Consider the following 17,691-nt stretch of genomic DNA (forward strand, 5'->3'; position numbering starts at 1 on the left):
AACATAGTCATTGTCCCAGCAGTCAAGTCATCAAGCTCTTTTTTTACTTACTGTGCTTTGACTGACACACACACACACACACATGCACACGGCACACTCTGTTTTAATGCATATTAATGAAGTTAAACGGCCCGCTGTAGAGAGGAGACAATGGAGTAGAGGAGGACTGGGTGTGAGCATAAAGCCGTGGACTCAGGGGAAGCAGAACAGGTGCAGGGAGGACATGGCAGCTTCACGTGGAACGACTCACTATAGATTTATTAGTGCAGGAAGGGATCTGTTAATGTGGCATGTGTTTCATCCGGATTCTTATCCTGATCCATTGTTATGGTGTTACTGCACTTTTTGTCACAGAAATATCTTGTAAATCAAACAGAGAGGCCTGTACAAGACTATTTCCTTACATTTTCTTTTTGTCTTACAGTTTATTTAGCAACTGCTATTGCTTCTCATTGTAACTCACAAGGTCTTTTATTTAAAGCTGTATGCGATGATTGTTTTATCCAAGTGCCAACTTTTTGGACATATAGAAACATTTAGTATAAAGGATTCACATATTTTCAAATCTGTCTTAAAACAATACTCATATATCCACATGTACATTAAAACAGCTTTTGGTCACTATAACTTGTTCCCCCTCCAAACACTGGCCATAAACTGATCCCTTTCTAATGTATGAAGATGAAATCTACAGTTCTCATAGAGATTTGCTTTAACAGACTTGAAAAATATGAACCTATCCTTTATCCTCATTTTAATCTAAAACTCTTTTATTTACTATTTACTAGGCCTGAGACCTCAGACATATCTAGCAATTAAAGTCGCTTTAGATAAAAGTGTCAGCTAAATGAATGTAATATTGATGCTTTAAAAAATAGAAAAGAAATTATACAAACAATGTTAGCTAGAAACACCAGTCAGTGCATTCTTGTTTATTGTCTATGTCATCAAAAGTGAAATAGACTGCAGTAGCAAATTCCGGTATTTTATTTCTATTGTACCAAGTTATCAAAATATCGTTAGAGGGGAAATCCAATGGTTTTACACACAAAGATCAGTTTACTAGTCATGGTTAGTACTACAATGTTTTCTGTGGCTGAAAAAATAACCCTGATTAACGCTATAGTCTGAGCTTAGTTTAGACTACTAATATCTGACCCTACAACCATATGTTTAGAGTGAGATGTTTATGGAGGATGTGGATAATGTAGGATCCAGTGTTTTGGGGAGCTTGAGCCAAAGGAGGGACAAAAAGTCACATTTTTTTGGCTTCTGCTGCATTTGTTTTGACAATAATTTTAAGAATCCATCTCTTGTAGTTCCCCTAACTTCATGGCAGTGTAATACAAAACCAGTGGAGGGCTCCTTTAAATAACCTGTTGTTGCTGTGCTGACAACAAACAAAACATCACTTCTACTTCTGTAAAATAAAAACATTTTATCACCTGGAGGTAAACTGAATAACTGTTGCTTTCTATCAACTAACACTAAAAATCACTGAATCAAAATTTACCCAAATATAGCACCAAACAAATTGATTATTGACCAATTTCTATCCAAACCTTTTTCTTAGATTTGCCAAAAACCAACAAAACTCAAGGACAAAACAACCTAATAAATAATTCTGAGAATGAAAAATGCATCAGTCTGTCAACCAACTGGGTAAATAATTCTGTTGTAACACAAATAGATACTCTCTCCGTAATAATAGTCCCATTCTGGGAGGGAACCTGATTTTCCCAGCTAGTAACTCCCTGTTCTGCTCTGTAGACCCTCCTATGTGGCCAGAGAGATTATCAACTTGAACCAAACCACGCCCCCCTGTTTTATTCTGGGGAGTTTATCAACGCCTACATGTTGACTGCTCTGCACACTAGACCCAGCAAGAGAAGAGAGTAGATCACCTCCAGAGACTACCCATGCTGACAGACACACCATCCGAAACGCCTATTCACTTCTGTGGACACTAAACTCTGAAAGGATGGATTTTTTAGACCGCGGGTACCTGGAAGCGCGGTCTCCTTATGATTACACCTTTAATTTTTGGAACGACTACCTCGGCCTGTCGACACTCGTCGCCAAAAATAAGATCAACAGTCCGTCCTGCAACCCCAACTCTATAACTGAGTCTCTTAAGGCGACTCTGGGCTTGGAAGACGATTCCCCGGTTTGCTCCTGCGTAATTGGGCACGGCAGGGACAGCGACGGACACTTGGACTGCTGCTGCGCGGCTCCTGGCTCCCCGCCGATCTCCATCTATGATCTCAAGGAGCGCATCTCGCTTCTCAGGCCGTACGAACACCTTGTCGGTGACTCGCCGCTGGGAGACAGAGATTCACCCCCCTACAGGGGAAGCTTCGCCGGCCTCGACCTGCTCTCCATGGACAGAAGGCGCAAACAGACTCAAAGGTGCAAGCCGGAGCCGAAGGTGTGCGTCTTCTGTCGGAACAACGGTGCACCGGAGGAAGTTTACGGCACCCATATCCTGAAGACAGCGGACGGCAGAGTCCTGTGCCCCATCCTCCGGGCATACACCTGTCCCCTCTGCAGTGCCAACGGTGACAATGCGCACACTATCAAGTACTGCCCGCTATCTAAAGATCAGGCGAGCCAGAGAGTGGCGAAGGGAGGCAGAGCTATTGGCAAAAGGCTGAAAATCTTCTAAGCGATGAGATGAATGAAGTCTGAGTTGCACTGTAAATTAATAGTGTGTATGGCAGTATGTAATTTTGCCCCATTTCATGCACAAGGCAAGTCTGGAGAGGAAGATTTTAAGAAAATAAGATTTGTATTGATTTCTTTTGTATGTCACTGCTTCATTCGCAATGTTTTCGTCTATATCTTTGTTGTAACTCTATGGGCACATAGTTTACACTTGGACGCAAAGCGCGCAATATGCCCCCCCCGCAGCACTCTAAAGACTTGGTGATCAAAAATGAACCAAAGTACTGTACAGATCGACCTGTGAATGACCACCTTCATGCTGTAATCATACGTTGCTGTGTTTCAAGAAGCACAGTGCCAGTGAAAACTGCCCTGCGCATGTCCGCGGAGTCTGGGTTTATGAGACATAAACATAAATAAATATGCAGCACTCCTGATATGAAATGAATGTTAGGTGACACATTTCATGGGCCCATGGATGTAAGACGTCTGACAGGCCATGCAAAATGCAACATATAGCCTACTTGTTTATATCGAGCACATGTTTTTCCTGAGATAAATGTTTTCTACCAAAGGAATACACTTTTGTATTGAAACTTAGCCTAAAAGTAATTTCTGTATTGTTTATATGTTGGATGTCTTATATTCTTTATGTGATTTTATGTGGATAGTACTATTTTGCAGATTTCAACTGAATGTAAAACATTGGAAGGCAGATCTGACATGCAGTTCACCTGCATGCTCTTAATGTAGCTCCAAGCTCTTATCATTTCAGTTTACTGTCATATACTGTAAGTTCAAAAACACAGATGCTGAACTGATTTTTTTTCACGTGGAAATGTATTCCTGCAATTCTTGTAAATGTATTAAAGGGGTGACAAATTTTAGCAATGAAAAGCCTGACATTCCAAAGTCTTTATCTGTCAACAGAAATGTTTTATGTACTTATTTTTACTTTATGTAACACTGGGAAATATATTCACTGTAAATTATCTCTGAATAAACATGTAATTTGCAGTTTTCTTTGACTATATTTTGAGTTGAGATTATTTGGTCAAACATAACTGAGCAAGCATTTTCAAAACTGAAAAATGTATGCAATAGTCACTGACATGCAATGCAAATGCGCCACCTAGTGTTCAGAACCTTAAACAAAACATTATCTATTTTTATCGAGCCAAAACAATATTTTTCATGTTTTATGATGGATTGGTCTTTGCTTTTGAGATGAGGAAGGTGTTTTAAAGTCAGCTCTGATTAGAAACATACTTATAACATTTATACTTGTTCTGAAATGAGTAACCTCACATATCTAGGACAACTTGTGTAAAACCTCACATTAAAAACAAATGCCTTGTACCTCAAAGTCCCACATGTTTGCATGTTGATAAGTTGGTAATGTAGTTGTAAGCTTTCTTTTTAAATCATGTTTACATTCAACACTATCTCAGCTATCAAACACAAAATCTTAGTATTGAGGGATGGTCTGCTAAGAAACACAATAAAAAGATATTTAAAAGATATTTAAAAGGTTATATATATTTTATGATCATTCACATACTATTAGGTAGAGTTTTCATTCATGTGAAGAGGGACAACTGTTTGACTGTCTTTTAACAATAATTCTAAATGAAACTCCAAATAAGATCTGTGAATTCCTGTGAGCAACTATGCCACATTTATAATCACTTTGGGTATTTCTTGTATGAAAAGTGCTATAAAAATAAAGTTTATTATTTTTATAATTATTGAAATAAGGCTTTGGGAGCTTTCACTTTTTGGTGCTGTGAGCACAAAAACTGTTCACTCACTTTTCTGAATGAGCTACAGGTGATAGCTGAAATAATCAGGCAGTCGCACCAAAACGCTGATCACACTCCAGCTAAAAGAGGGAAAATAAGATTATATTGTGTTTCGGGGTGAGATATTCCTTTAAATGTTAAGCATGCTTTCAGTTTCATTGACCCCATCTGGCAACTGCTAAGAACTACACCAACATATATAGACCGTATCCTCCACCGTGACCGTTATTAATACACAGTGCCAATAGTTGGGTGAGCATTTCAGGATCTCTTATATGATATAACTATATTATAATTGGCAATTCATTCATGTGTACATCACTTTAATGTTGTAGCTGGTAAAGGTGGGGCTCATTTTAATTACAGGCGGTGGGTGTATTTTGGTAGAAAGTCCTACTAAATAAAACATCTTTGAGTAACTGTGAGTAACAAAAAAGCAAAAAGCACAATGCTGTCCATAAATCAAATGCCTTTAGGATAAACTATTCTGAGTGAACTACAGTAAAGTTTGAATAACCAAGCAGCAACACTGAAACTACTTCAGCTACCCCACTAATCAGGGACAAAATTTTCTAATTAACTTCAGCTGGACGCCCTGTATACATACATACATCTGTTGCATTGTTTCTCCCTGTGTAACAATGTTTATAATCCTTAAATTAATTAATCAAATACAGATTTAAGTGAAAAGAAAACTCTCTCTGTCTTTTTATGTAAAACGGTCCCTTTAAATGTTAAGTGATCAATGAGCATTATTGACCTCTTTTGGCAACTGCTAAGACTTGCAACAACATAAATAGAACTCCCTCTACAAAAGCCTTTGGATGGAACTGACACAACAATGTCATCTTTTTGCAATACACAGGAGTAATCTAGCTAACCGGACGAGAGGACGAGAAACATCTCATCTTTTAGTTTGTCATGTGTAAAGACTACAGTTAGGGAAAACTGATGGAGGACATTTCCTGGCTAAATGGTGTCACCTACTGGCGTAATAACACTGCTTTATCATTTGCTTTTTAGCCTTTGAAGCTTAAAGATGATGTTGAAAATACTGGAAGCGGTGGTAGGACTCTGGGGGATGCAGGGACTCTGTATTCCCCCAAAATGAATAAAGCAAGTTTTTTTAAGGCTATCTTGCAGAATCTTTTTAATGTATTCCACTTGGCTGGGCTGACATCTACAGAGACAGGTAAGTGTCAGAGGTCAAACAGTAAGTGCTTGCAGGATCCTGACACCTTCTAGGAGTATAATGTTCGCTTTAAAGAGACAGTTTTGTCACCAGTCTGAAAGTGTCTGTCACCAAAAAACGTGTCCTTGAGCAGAAATCTCAATCACTTCCTGTATAAGAACATCAGCTTGATGCTTCTTTTTCAACAAACACTAAGGATGATTTACAGGTACCCTCTGACTCATCTCTGGACATTAAACAGCAATAAAACAGATTGTTTCTCTGTGTCAGCAGATACAGACAGCACAGCATGGTGTCTCCCACACCCACACTGTCAGAGTCAGGACGGCTTGAGAACATCAGTGACTCATCAATTTGCAATCTAAATTGATCAAATAGATACGTCTCAAGATTCTCTGGGAACAACAGCAGTATATAGGGCATCACAAAGGGGTATCTGCTAAAGGACATTCATAGCAATACAGACAACACGTAAGAGAAGAGATGATCAAAAAGAAAAGTGCAAAAAAAGAAAATATTAAAGTGAAAAGCACCAGCCATCTGTGTATTGTTCACTTTGCAGGATATCATCATTCATATTATTCAGAAAAGGCAGTGAGGATGTATCAACCACCATCAAATCTATTTAAGTACAGAGCAATTGCTCTTGTATTTAATTCATTGTTTTCTATGGTATTAAAAGCTTAAAGTGCCTGGCTATTAACGTATATCCCCACCTCACTCAGTCTTTATGTACCATGTATTGATTCTCTCTGGAAAAGACTTTTTCAAGTCATTTTCATCAGGTTTGCTTGTTCATAGCTTGAGAGATGCATCTGAGCCTGCACTGAGGGTGTAAAATATGTCTCCAGAAATTCAGAAAGTAATGAGAGGGATTGCAATGCCATTTTTAGGGCAGAGGAAAAGAAAGCATGCTCTACCACATCAACTCTGCCTGCTGTAGCTGAGAGTGAGTCTGAAAACCAACCTCCCCTCTGCTCACTGCAGCAGTCTGCTATTGGCCTGGTGGATGCTGACAGCAGAGATGTTTCTCTGTGGTGGAGGGGGCCGAGGGCAGCCTCACTCTATAAAAGCCAGGGATCTGCAGCATCACTGAGCTGGTGCAGTGCAAAAACGCCCGCTCATCCTCACCGATGGTGTGCAGAACAAGGGGGACATAAAAAAAATCTTCTGAAACTAAAAACATTCATATCCTTTTCTTAAACAAACAAAAAAATCCACAACAAAAAATTCATCATGAGCTACGATTCCCACCTCTCCTACCGCCGCCCTTGGGACAGCTACAGAGGCTCCCAATCCACCACCAAATCCTCCATGTCGTCCTTCCTCTTCTCTTCTTCTCGAGCTCCTCCGTCTGGGAAGAGGATCCTGAGGCTGGCCTCCTCTTCCCTGCCAGATGGGTCTGAGCGCATGGATCTGGCTCAGGCCAGCTCCCTCAACACAGAGCTGCTGGGCCTGCGCTCCCAAGAGAGGGAGCAACTAGTGGACCTGAACGACCGCTTTGCCACCTACATTGAGAAGGTGAGACACCTGGAGCTGCAGAACCGAGCCCTGCTGGCCGAGCTGGAGGCACTGAGGCGGCGGCAGAACGACCCGTCCCGTCTGCAGACGCTCTATGAGGGGCAGGCGAGGAGTTTGAGGGCCATGATCGACTCGGAGAACGGGGAGAAAATGCGGATGGAGGCGGAGAGAGACTACCTGCGTGATGTGTATGAGCAGATGAAGGAGCGCTATGAGGAGGAGTCCCGGCGGCGTGTGGATGCTGAGGAGGCCCTGCAGAGGGCCAGGGAGGAGGCCAGCAGGGCCGTGCTCTCCAACTGTGATGCCGAGGCCACGGTGGTCTCTCTGTGTGATGAGATGGTGTTCCTGAAGAAAGTCTTTGCAGAGGAGCAAGCAGAGCTGCAGGCCCAACTGCAGGTGGCTAACATCAGCGTTGACGTGGAGGTGTCCCGGCCTGACCTCTCCACCGCCCTGCGAGACATCCGAGCACAGTACGAGCGGCTGGCAAACAAGAACATGCAGGCCGCTGAGGACTGGTACAAGAACAAGTTCGCGAGTGTGGCGGAGATGGCCAGCAAAAACAACGAGGCTGTGCACGCCATCCGGGAGGAGACCATGGAGTACCGGAGGCTGCTTCAGTCCCGCTCCTCGGAGATTGAAGCTCTCCGGAATGTCATCGACTCCCTTAATAAGCAACTGGAGGATCTTGAGGAGATGCAGGCCAAAGAGGTGGCAAAGTACCAGGTGAATGAGGGATATCTGGATCCTGATCTGCATGAATATTCATCCGATAGGAGAATGTGAACTAATGTGTGGTATCTAGTCTGGTCATCTGCTTGTTTGTGCTCCAGTATGACTAGGTATTCTGCTCTCAGATCAGGAGCAATCTTCTTATGCTTTTTTAGAGTCTTTCTGCTCCAACATGTTCACAGGGAAAGGGGACAGGAAAAATGATGTGTATAGTGTCTTGGCCTCAAGGTTGGACACAGAGATAAGATGGAATACTATTAATAGACACCACTGAGAATAAAAGAAAAAACTCCATGTGCAGAAAGTAGAGAAACAGCAGGAAGAGGCCATGCTTCTTTTTGCTACAAGGTGTAAATAGATTCTCTGCAGCAGCTACACCCTCCCCATACTGTAGTGCTCAGCAGGAAATAATGGCAGACTCACAGCAGAGGTGAAAATCTGCGAGGTCTGAATAAACTGAGAAAAGACACTATAACTAGACACACAAACGAGAGGTCAAGGATTTCCACAAACTATAACTTAATTTACTACTTTCTAGCAATAAAATAAAATATAAAATATTTATCATAAAGTTCTGTATGTGCTACATGTTTCAGTTCTTATCAATCTGTGTCTAGCATGACCAAGTGTGATATTTGATAATGAATGGCTGTGTTTTTAAAAAATTCATAGATGAGGATAAGTGAGCTGGAGCGGGACATCACTGACGCCAAGCAGGAGATGGCGCGCTACCTGAGAGAGTATCAAGACCTTCTCAATGTGAAGATGGCCCTTGACATTGAAATAGCTGCATACAGGTGAGATCTGGCCTTTGTTTGCTGATCTCCACTAATATTGGACATTTAGTTTTCTCTTAAACAAAAATGTATGATTCTGTGACAAAATGTTTTCAAAGAACTTATTATTATATTTATTTTAATCTCACTTATTTTACACTTCTGTAAATATGCAGACAAATGCACAATAAGCTCAATGATATTCTGTCTTCTTTTTCTTTTCAGAAAACTTCTGGAGGGGGAAGAGATTCGTCTGGCTTACCCTTCCCTTCCCAACCTAAACTAAAACCTAAAGGCCACCAGCCTGGCATAAACCTGAATTCTTCATACCCCTTCTTCTTTCCTGTCCTGACCAGAACATCACCCCTCTCCCTCCCTCATTTCTTTTACGATAATCTTTCCCCCCAAAATACTCCTTCCTTTACTCCCCCACAAAAACCAAACCGCAAACCAAAGCTCATCGTTCTCAAGACAGATGCGCCCTTGTGCTAAACAAGAGGTCCACCAGAAGTCCCCCTTCTTCTACACACGTTCTGACACCACACATCAAGAAGATGGCAAACTGTAAAATGCAGAGTGGCTGCACTGCATTAGTTACATAGCTATGTCGGACAGCAATATTGTTTTGGCTGAGTTCCTCTCTGTCACACATTTTAAAGTCCAAGCACCGGAGGTACTATTTGAATCTTCTGAACCCTCATTGTGCAAACATTTGACCAATTGTTTGTGACGGAGGACAAAAATTCCTTTTATCTCTCGATGCTTGGACTTTATGTTTAAATTGATGCAAGAAACCTGCAGCATTATTGACTGGGAACTCTACCAATCGATTATGCATTGTCCTGCACCCCTGGTTCTCTATTAGTAGTCACTGAACCAGTAACCTTAAACATTTCTTTTCACTATATTAAAGACCCATTTTTGTCCTTTTTAGTTATTCTTCCTCTGCATTTACAGCTACGCAACTGCTAGAAGTTTTGGTTGGTTTAAAAACCAGAGTGAATTTGGGTCTTCCTATTTGGCTAGTTGTTTAAAATTTCTAATTTCTAATAAAATTATGTATTTTCTTGCATAACCTTCTGGACATGTAAATGCTGTGGAAGACTAATTGTTACTGGTTTCGCCGTATATTCATGCAGTGTGTCTCACAGCTTATCTGCATTAGATATTTTTTTCTGTTCTGTGAGTTCATTCAAAGCTAAACAATGAAACTGAAAGATAACTGCAGGAGCTCCTTGTTGTTTGTCTGCTGATGTTAGATCTAAGTGGTGCTTTACATCTGTGAAACTAACACAAAGTCGGCACCCTGCACCGTTTACGCTTGGTGTATCTGTAACAGCCGGCAACAAGCTGAATAAACATATAACTGACCTGCAAATCAGTTCACTTATCGTGTTTTCCTTTGACACTTGAAAAGAGGCTAAAAAGCATTTCAATGTTATGTCTCCACTGCAGCTCTCATGTACGACAGAATTATCTGACTATGTGTTGCCTAGTTTTAGACCACTAAGCAAATGACTAATTACATATTTAATCAAGGTTTAAACAGGTGTTAATATAAATATTATATACTGTAGAGATATACTGTCCATATGCACATCTCAATCCCAAAAAACTAGACACAGACATCACCAGCTGCTTCTATCAACTGATATTAACTGTGTGTTCAAAGCAGGTCAGCTGTTGGATGAAACCTTCTATCATGAAAAGTACATTTTAAATAAGCAATTCAGGCAAAACCAGACATATTACATAGGGGCGAAATCATAGGGTTTGGTTAATAATCTTTGTGTTTTAAAAGAATTTCATTGAAAGATTGGCTCTAATTAATTAAATGAATAAATATTCAGCCATAATGACCCAAATTCCAGTTACAGGGCTTTTCTTACCACATCAGATATGATGAACACCTGGAAAATATCACTTATGTCACATGTAAATGTGCAATGCATATATAGGAATTGTTATAGTAATAGATTAAAGTGAAAAGCCAAAGGGATATTACATCTGCAACTTGTCAGGCTGAATCTGCGACTGCTGAGCGTGGTGAATATCATCTGGGATTTCTTCTGAGTTTCAAGGCTTCTGTACATTTTCCCACTGAATTACTGCAAAATTTCTTCTCTTCATTTCAGAACACATCCTGCTTACATGTCTCCTTACTTACAGCTCTCAATGTCACAGGAATGGCACACAGCGGCACTGCACCATTTCCCATCATTCCTTGTTCCTGGCAAGCTAACTGTATCTTTAATGTCTTGTTGCCTTGCCTCAGCAGGATCATCAGTCACCAGGCTGACACCAAGAATCCCACTGAACTCTGAGGAAATACACAAAAAATGCAGGAGTTTTCACATGAATGCAAACAGTGAGTGTAAAACAACAGTTCAGCATCCATAACATTAATTGTCGTGATGTGTTACTGTCTTGTTTTAAGAGCCAACTGGTTTTAAGTCATTAGAAGTCCTTTAATTTCTCAAATTGAATGTCTTTTTTGTGAAATTGTGCTTTTTAGGGAATCTTACCTCATACATTTTCCACAGTCTCGTGCAATGTTGTGCAAATAGCCTATACTGTGTGATATATAAGAAGATTGTATCCATATTGCCCACCCTTAGTTTAGTAATTTGTTTGGCGAGCTCTTAAAAAAACTATTATATTTCACCTATCATTGCCACTGGATTATGTCTAGCCTATTTCTTAAAATACTGCAAACACAATTGCCCCAGTTGTCCTATTTGTTTAGCTCTCCTACATACTTTATTTGGGCTACCACCCTCCTTCTGCAAAATACCCTCAAACTAACTGATCATAAAGGAAAAAAATCTTAATGGCAGTATAATGACATTTAGCCCCCATGTATTATGATTAACCATTTATTACATTAATGATGATACATGAGAGGCACAAACTGGGGCTAGAGCCAGGATGATGCACAGTGTATGTTTGTTGCTAAATGTGTGACAGTCAGTCACCTGATCAACTCTATGCGAAGGAGATGTGTTGCACTGCGTGAGGCAAATGGCGATCACACCAGATACTGACTGGTTTCTGGACCCCCCACCCCAGTACAGTGAAACTGCACATTTTCAAGTGGCCTTTTATTGTGGCCAGCCTAAGGCACACCTATGCAATATCTATGCTGTCTGATCAGCATCTTGATATGCCAGACCTGTGAGGTGGATGGATTATCTCGGCAAAGGAGAAGTGCTCACTAACACAGATTTTGACAGGTTTGTGAACAATACTTGAGAGAAATAGGCCTTTTGTGCACATAGAGAAAGTCTTAGATCTTTGAGTTCAGCTCATGATGAATGGGGGCAAAAACAAAAGTGTTATGTTTATAATTTTGTTCAGTTATCACAATAAAAAAATTCTTATCATTCAACATCAATTATTATCATGATAAATGTCAAATCTTTATTTATTTCAAGTTTAAAGGCAGATTTTTGATCCTGAGTGAAAGTTTAAGAAACCAGATGGTTCATTTAGGTTTTAAAACTATTCTCTATGGTCATAACATGACAAACATTTAATGCCAAACAGTGGATCACTTACCAAATCTGAGGTAAAACATTCAAAACAATTATAATAAAATCTTTTTTCAGTCCCTTTTCTTCGACAAAATAAATATCTTAATAGAAAAATTATGTGCTAATTCATTCGTGATTAAAATGAATTATATCAAACATTTATTGAAAATGAGTTATATTGTTATTTAGGAAATTATATCACAATAAGCCCTACCTGGCTGCTGAATAACTGCTAAGCTAACGTAGCTATCTATTTAGCAAACTAGCTACCTAGCTTAGTAGCTAGATAGATAGTGCTCATAGACTGTATTTATAACAAGATTGTACTACAACAACACAGGTGACAGATGGAAACTCTCTTTTAATCACCCCTGAAGCCCTTTCTGCATCCTACAGATGGCGGTAGAGTCTAAACAGCCTCTCAGCTGCTTTGCTAATCACTTCCTCCGGTCAGAGGAAACCAACATGGCTGCCGCCTTGTGTCGGTAACATTTCGGTCTCAATGTTAACTTACAGCGCAAGTTTCAAACCCAAATGCTTTGATCAGCTGTTACACTGGGCCACTAAAAAGCTGCACCTGTTACCACATTTTTGACGCCGACATGTTCCAGGTTATCGGCGGGAGGAGCGTCCAGGCGGCCCGGCTCCTCGCACCCAGGAGCGCCGTGCTCGTGGAGGCAGTCCGGGGCAGAAAGTCCCGCACCGACCCGGTCGCGAAGTCCAAAGAGGGGCGAATCAAAGTGCCTCCCCCCGTCGATCCGGTGGAGATGGTGGTCCTCAAGGAGAGATTCACGGAGTACCAGATGATCATGAGAGCGCTTCGGTACGTTAAATCATTACTAAACATCCGGTCATCACAAAGTCTTTGAGCCCCTAACAAATAAATTCTCAACATTTATTCCCAAGCTTAACATTTGTTTTGCCCTCAACCTCCATCCAATAAATGTGCCAAAATGAGCCAACAGGTGCTGAAAAACTTCCAGTATTGTGGCAAAATGTGCATCGCTCAAATTTTCTTAATTTTCTTTGCCTCCCCTAATATGAGTCGTGCATATTTAGAATAATATTTGTAAATATGCTTGAAATCAAAACCATGCTAATTTAAAGTAGTTAAATAATCAATTTGGTTTCGATTAAATGCATGATATGCAAAGTAGAGCAGAAGTAATATGTCAGAAAATGAATCTGCATGTTAAGCAAATATACCTTCAATTCAATTGTTGTTTGTTGCACAAAACAAGCAATTCAATTTATCTATGTAGACTCTGGGAATAGGTGAATTTTACACTATTTGCTGACATGTTTGAGACGAAAACAAATAATTGATAAATTGGAAAGGTTATTGGCAAATGATCAAAAGAAATCTTCTGGATTGATTTCATTTTCATAGAATTTCTAGATGCCTCCAATTCCCTAAAAAATACAATGGCAACATTACTTTTCTCTGATGTTGCCCATCACTACATGCTCCCTTTAAAACCACATTCACCCCATTCTGTGTGTCTGTAACAGGTTTCCAATAAACATTAGATTTATAGCAAATAATCGATAGTTACTTGTTAATGTTAAAGTAATATTCCTTAAAATGAATCATACTTCATGTCGTCATGAAGTGAATTATTGTGTGCTTTATACTATTAGAAAATCACTGTTCATCATGATATAATGCCACTGAAATACAGTTTTAAGCATGTATTTTCCTTTTTAAATGATGTGAATCGTACTCATGCCCTTTTGTAAAGTGACAAGATGTCCTTTTTTATGTCTGTTTATATTTTAAGTTGACTAAAGTTAAATAATTTAAATGAGTGAATTTAACCTGGTTCTTATACTCGTGTTTGTTAGTCTGGAGTTTAAGGAGGAAGTGCTTCGAAGAAAGTACGAGGAGGAGACGGGCTCCCTGGCGGAGGAGAGAGCGAAGCAGGAGACGGAGGAGCATCGCGCCCTCATGGCCTGGAACAACCAGGAGAACTTGCGCATGCTCAAACTCAGGTACGAAAATAACTGAAAATTCCAACTTGAAGAATAAAAACCTAATTTAAAGACATGCAATACTCTGACTGCTTGGTTTTATGTATTGTGTTCATCTGTGTGATTTATAAAAAAGGATTTTGTCTCCTCTGTATCTTTTAGGGTGCTGAGGGTCCAGAAGGAAAAGGAGGAAGCTGAGCGCAAGCAGGTTGAAGCTGCCATTAAGCGTGAACAAGAACGGGAGAAACTCATCAAAGAAAAAGAGAGTGAAATTTTGAAGTTGCAGGTATGATTTTCTCAATCTTTGTTTATCCCTCCAAACTGAATTGGAAATGTTATGTTAAAATCTACAGGCTGCTTTTGCATGTTTATGTAGTCTACAGAATATAGTTTTCTGTAAGTGAAAATTACAATTCTGCATTAAGATAGATACAAATTAGATCCCTGCCTTACAGTGACTTTCAATTTCTTACAGGAGGATGCAAAGAACTTCATCACCTTGGAGAACTTGGATCAGCGTATAGACGAGGCTCTGGACAATCCAAAGAATTACAACTTTGCCATCGACAAAGAAGGGAGAGTTGTTAAACAGACGACGCTGCAGTGAAACACCAGACTGAGCTGTATGTTTCTGTTTATGAGGATAAACAAAAACAGACCAACATCATTCTCTTAGTCAGGACTGTGAGACGAGTTGAGTCTGATCCACCCGGAGGCGGATTTTCCTCAAACACAGAAAACACTCAGCGTGAGAATGTTATCGTAGCTCTCAAAGAAAGAAATATCGGAGATGTTTCCATTGGAGATTCTTAATCCATTTCGAAGCAGTTTAAAGTGACTAATGTTGATGAAATGCTTCGTGTCACATTTGATGGGAAACCTAAATTCTCATGTCATCAGAAAAGTATGAGGTGATCATGTTTTGGTCACAAGGCCAGCTGCCTTTTTATTTTTCTGCTTCATTTTCTTCCTTATTTGAGTGCTCTACATGTCAACATGTTCTTTTGATCATCACTGTCTTCTCATGATATGTAATGTATGTAAAGTAAATGAATGTTTCCACTAAATTAGTCTGAATCTTTTTCAACAGCATAGGATGAAATCCAAAACTTTCTGTGGTTTCTTCTGGATATCCAGTAAAAGTATCATTAAGCTCCTGTGCATCATCTACTCGATTGGTACTTTTAGGTGACAATGCACAAAAAGTGAGTAATAGGGACACCCCAATGGACTTCAGAGTCCCATTATATGAAGATGTTTGTGTACAACATATTGTTTAGTGTATAATTTACCTGTAGTGAAGGTAAAGCTCCTGCACTTGATGCTGCTGCCCTCTAGATGGCGCCCTGCACAACTCCACATTGTTGTCAGTGTTTACTGTGAACCAGTAATCCTGTTATGTCATGTGAGGCTTGGAGATTGATGGGAGTGCTCTACAAATAAGGATTATTATTATTATTATTATTATGAGGAGGAGAGGTGAAGACTTAAAGAGAAACTCAGGCAAAGTGCAGCAGCTTCAGTGTGAAGAGGGATAAACAAAGCAATTCAACTCAAGCAATACTTTTGGGAAATTGACTTTGTCTTTAATGCAAATTTCAAATCCTTCATCTGGATCAACTCAAAAATATAATCAGTTTTAATTACAGGTGTGGAATAGAGGTGAAATGACAGGCTGATTAGCTGATTGACATAACTACTGATGACGAATCATTTAAAAAGTTTAAAGTTAAAAGCAGAAATTGAAAACTTTATCTGGTTCCAGCTTCTTCAGTTTGAGGATTGTATCATTGTACATGGAATATTTGGGGGGTTTCGGTGTTGGGTAAAACAAGATAGAAGATGATCAATTAATCCACAAAATAATTGGCAAATTAATCATTAGTTGCAGCCCTGGGTTGGACGGTAAATCTACTCGAAGTATGGTTAAATAATGAAAAATCAGATTAGTAATGTCTCTGAAAGCTAATGAGGGATTAGAGGTTTTATTCTCTTACTGCTGATATATATTGATGTTTGTGTTAAACATCATTGGATGCGACTGGCACACAGTTAATGTGATTGTTACTGGGGGTTAATGGGATTGTTCAACCATGGCAGCAAAGGTTGGTATTAGAGGTAACACGACAGAGTAGATTCAGATGAGCTGGGCAGCTTTCTCGCAGCTCACTCAGTATCACAGTCAAAACATCAGATTATTAGTCAATGGTCAGGATTAGTGAGGACTCAATTTATAGCTCTTTAGATCTGTAGATTATTTTGTTCCTTAAATACAAGTTAAAAGAAACTTTTTTTTTTTCTTGTGAAGGACTGGATGATATTTCAGGCCTTTTAAAATGTAACAAACAAACAAAACAATGCCATACAGTGAGGAAAATAAGTATTTGAACACCCTGCTATTTTGCAAGTTCTCCCACTTGGAAATCATGGAGGGGTCTGAAATTGTCATCGTAGGTGCATGTCCACTGTGAGAGACATAATCTAAAAAAATCCAGAAATCACAATGTATGATTTTTTAACTATTTATTTGTAGGATACAGCTGCAAATAAGTATTTGAACACCTGAGAAAAATCAATGTTAATATTTGGTACAGTAGCCTTTGTTTGCAATTACAGAGGTTAAACGTTTCCTGTAGTTTTTCACCAGGTTTGCACACACTGCAGGAGGGATTTTGGCCCACTCCTCCACACAGATCTTCTCTAGATCAGTCAGGTTTCTGGGCTGTCGCTGAGAAACACGGAGTTTGAGCTCCCTCCAAAGATTCTCCATTGGGTTTAGGTTTGGAGACTGGTTAGGCTACAACAGAACCTTGATATGCTTCTTACAGAGCCACTCCTTGGTTATCCTGGCTGTGCGCTTCGGGTCATTGTCATGTTGGAAGACCCTCGACCCATGCTTTAACTGAGGGAAGGAGGTTGTTCCCCAAAATCTCGCAATACATGGCCCCGGTCATCCTCTCCTTAATACAGTGCAGTCGCCCTGTCCCATGTGCAGAAAAACACCCCCAAAGCATGATGCTACCACCCCCATGCTTCACAGTAGGGATGGTGTTCTTGGGATCATTCTTCTTCCTCCTCCAAACACGGTTAGAGGAATTATGACCAAAAAGTTCTATTTTGCTCTCATCTGACCACATGACTTTCTCCCATGACTCCTCTGGATCATCCAAATGGTCATTGGCAAACTGAAGACGGGCCTTGACATGTGCTGGTTTAAGCAGGGGAACCTTCTGTGCCATGCGTGATTTCAAACCATGACGTCTTAGTGTATTACCAACAGTAACCTTGGAAACGGTGGTCCCAGCTCTTTTCAGGTCATTGACCGGCTCCTCCCGTGTAGTTCTGGGCTGATTTCTCACCTTTCTTAGGATCATTGAGACCCCACGAGGTGAGATCTTGCATGGAGCCCCAGTCTGAGGGAGATTGACAGTCATGTTTAGCTTCTTCCATTTTCTAATGATTGCTCCAACAGTGGACCTTTTTTCACCAAGCTGCTTGGCAAT

At 40.1% G+C, this 17,691-nt stretch overlaps 3 protein-coding genes and 1 long non-coding RNA gene across 5 annotated transcripts in view; 3 read left to right on the top strand and 1 right to left on the bottom strand.

Moving 5' to 3' along the window:
* Nucleotides 1-13,079, bottom strand: part of LOC123978748 — a 33,037-nt gene extending 19,958 nt beyond the window's left edge. The window contains exons 1-2 of one of the 2 annotated variants that reach the window (XR_006827042.1): nucleotides 12,795-13,079; nucleotides 10,852-11,004 (exon numbers count right to left, since the gene is read on the bottom strand). This is a non-coding gene — a long non-coding RNA (uncharacterized LOC123978748). The remainder of the gene's footprint in view (nucleotides 1-10,851; nucleotides 11,005-12,794) is intronic. The other variant, XR_006827041.1, reaches the window with a different exon arrangement.
* Nucleotides 1,905-3,625, top strand: LOC123978746 (nanos homolog 1-like). Its single transcript, XM_046062189.1, has one exon. The coding sequence runs from the start codon at nucleotides 1,982-1,984 to the stop codon at nucleotides 2,663-2,665; it is 684 nt and encodes a 227-aa protein (XP_045918145.1). The 5' UTR covers nucleotides 1,905-1,981; the 3' UTR covers nucleotides 2,666-3,625.
* Nucleotides 6,824-10,065, top strand: si:dkey-33c12.3 (uncharacterized protein LOC335380 homolog). Its single transcript, XM_046062187.1, has 3 exons — nucleotides 6,824-7,902; nucleotides 8,581-8,705; nucleotides 8,910-10,065. The coding sequence occupies exons 1-3, from the start codon at nucleotides 6,895-6,897 to the stop codon at nucleotides 8,968-8,970; spliced, it is 1,194 nt and encodes a 397-aa protein (XP_045918143.1). The 5' UTR covers nucleotides 6,824-6,894; the 3' UTR covers nucleotides 8,971-10,065.
* Nucleotides 12,631-15,255, top strand: mrps26 (mitochondrial ribosomal protein S26). Its single transcript, XM_046062190.1, has 4 exons — nucleotides 12,631-13,040; nucleotides 14,063-14,209; nucleotides 14,351-14,474; nucleotides 14,664-15,255. Exons 1-4 carry the CDS (start codon nucleotides 12,820-12,822, stop codon nucleotides 14,793-14,795), a joined length of 624 nt encoding a protein of 207 aa, XP_045918146.1. The 5' UTR covers nucleotides 12,631-12,819; the 3' UTR covers nucleotides 14,796-15,255.
* Nucleotides 15,256-17,691: the final 2,436 nt, after the last annotated feature.

This window comes from Micropterus dolomieu, linkage group LG11 (genome assembly GCF_021292245.1).
Source record: "Micropterus dolomieu isolate WLL.071019.BEF.003 ecotype Adirondacks linkage group LG11, ASM2129224v1, whole genome shotgun sequence".
NCBI lineage: Eukaryota > Metazoa > Chordata > Actinopteri > Centrarchiformes > Centrarchidae > Micropterus > Micropterus dolomieu.

Bases quoted from the DNA above. Each gene is read 5' to 3' on its own strand.
- si:dkey-33c12.3 (XM_046062187.1), top strand. From the start codon at position 6,895: ATGAGCTACGATTCCCACCTCTCCTACCGCCGCCCTTGGGACAGCTAC. The intron at 7,903-8,580 runs GTGAATGAGGGA...AAAAATTCATAG, and splicing joins AAGAGGTGGCAAAGTACCAG to ATGAGGATAAGTGAGCTGGA. The intron at 8,706-8,909 runs GTGAGATCTGGC...TTTTCTTTTCAG, and splicing joins ATTGAAATAGCTGCATACAG to AAAACTTCTGGAGGGGGAAG.
- mrps26 (XM_046062190.1), top strand. From the start codon at position 12,820: ATGTTCCAGGTTATCGGCGGGAGGAGCGTCCAGGCGGCCCGGCTCCTC. The intron at 13,041-14,062 runs GTACGTTAAATC...CGTGTTTGTTAG, and splicing joins ATGATCATGAGAGCGCTTCG to TCTGGAGTTTAAGGAGGAAG. The intron at 14,210-14,350 runs GTACGAAAATAA...TGTATCTTTTAG, and splicing joins TTGCGCATGCTCAAACTCAG to GGTGCTGAGGGTCCAGAAGG.
- LOC123978746 (XM_046062189.1), top strand. From the start codon at position 1,982: ATGGATTTTTTAGACCGCGGGTACCTGGAAGCGCGGTCTCCTTATGAT.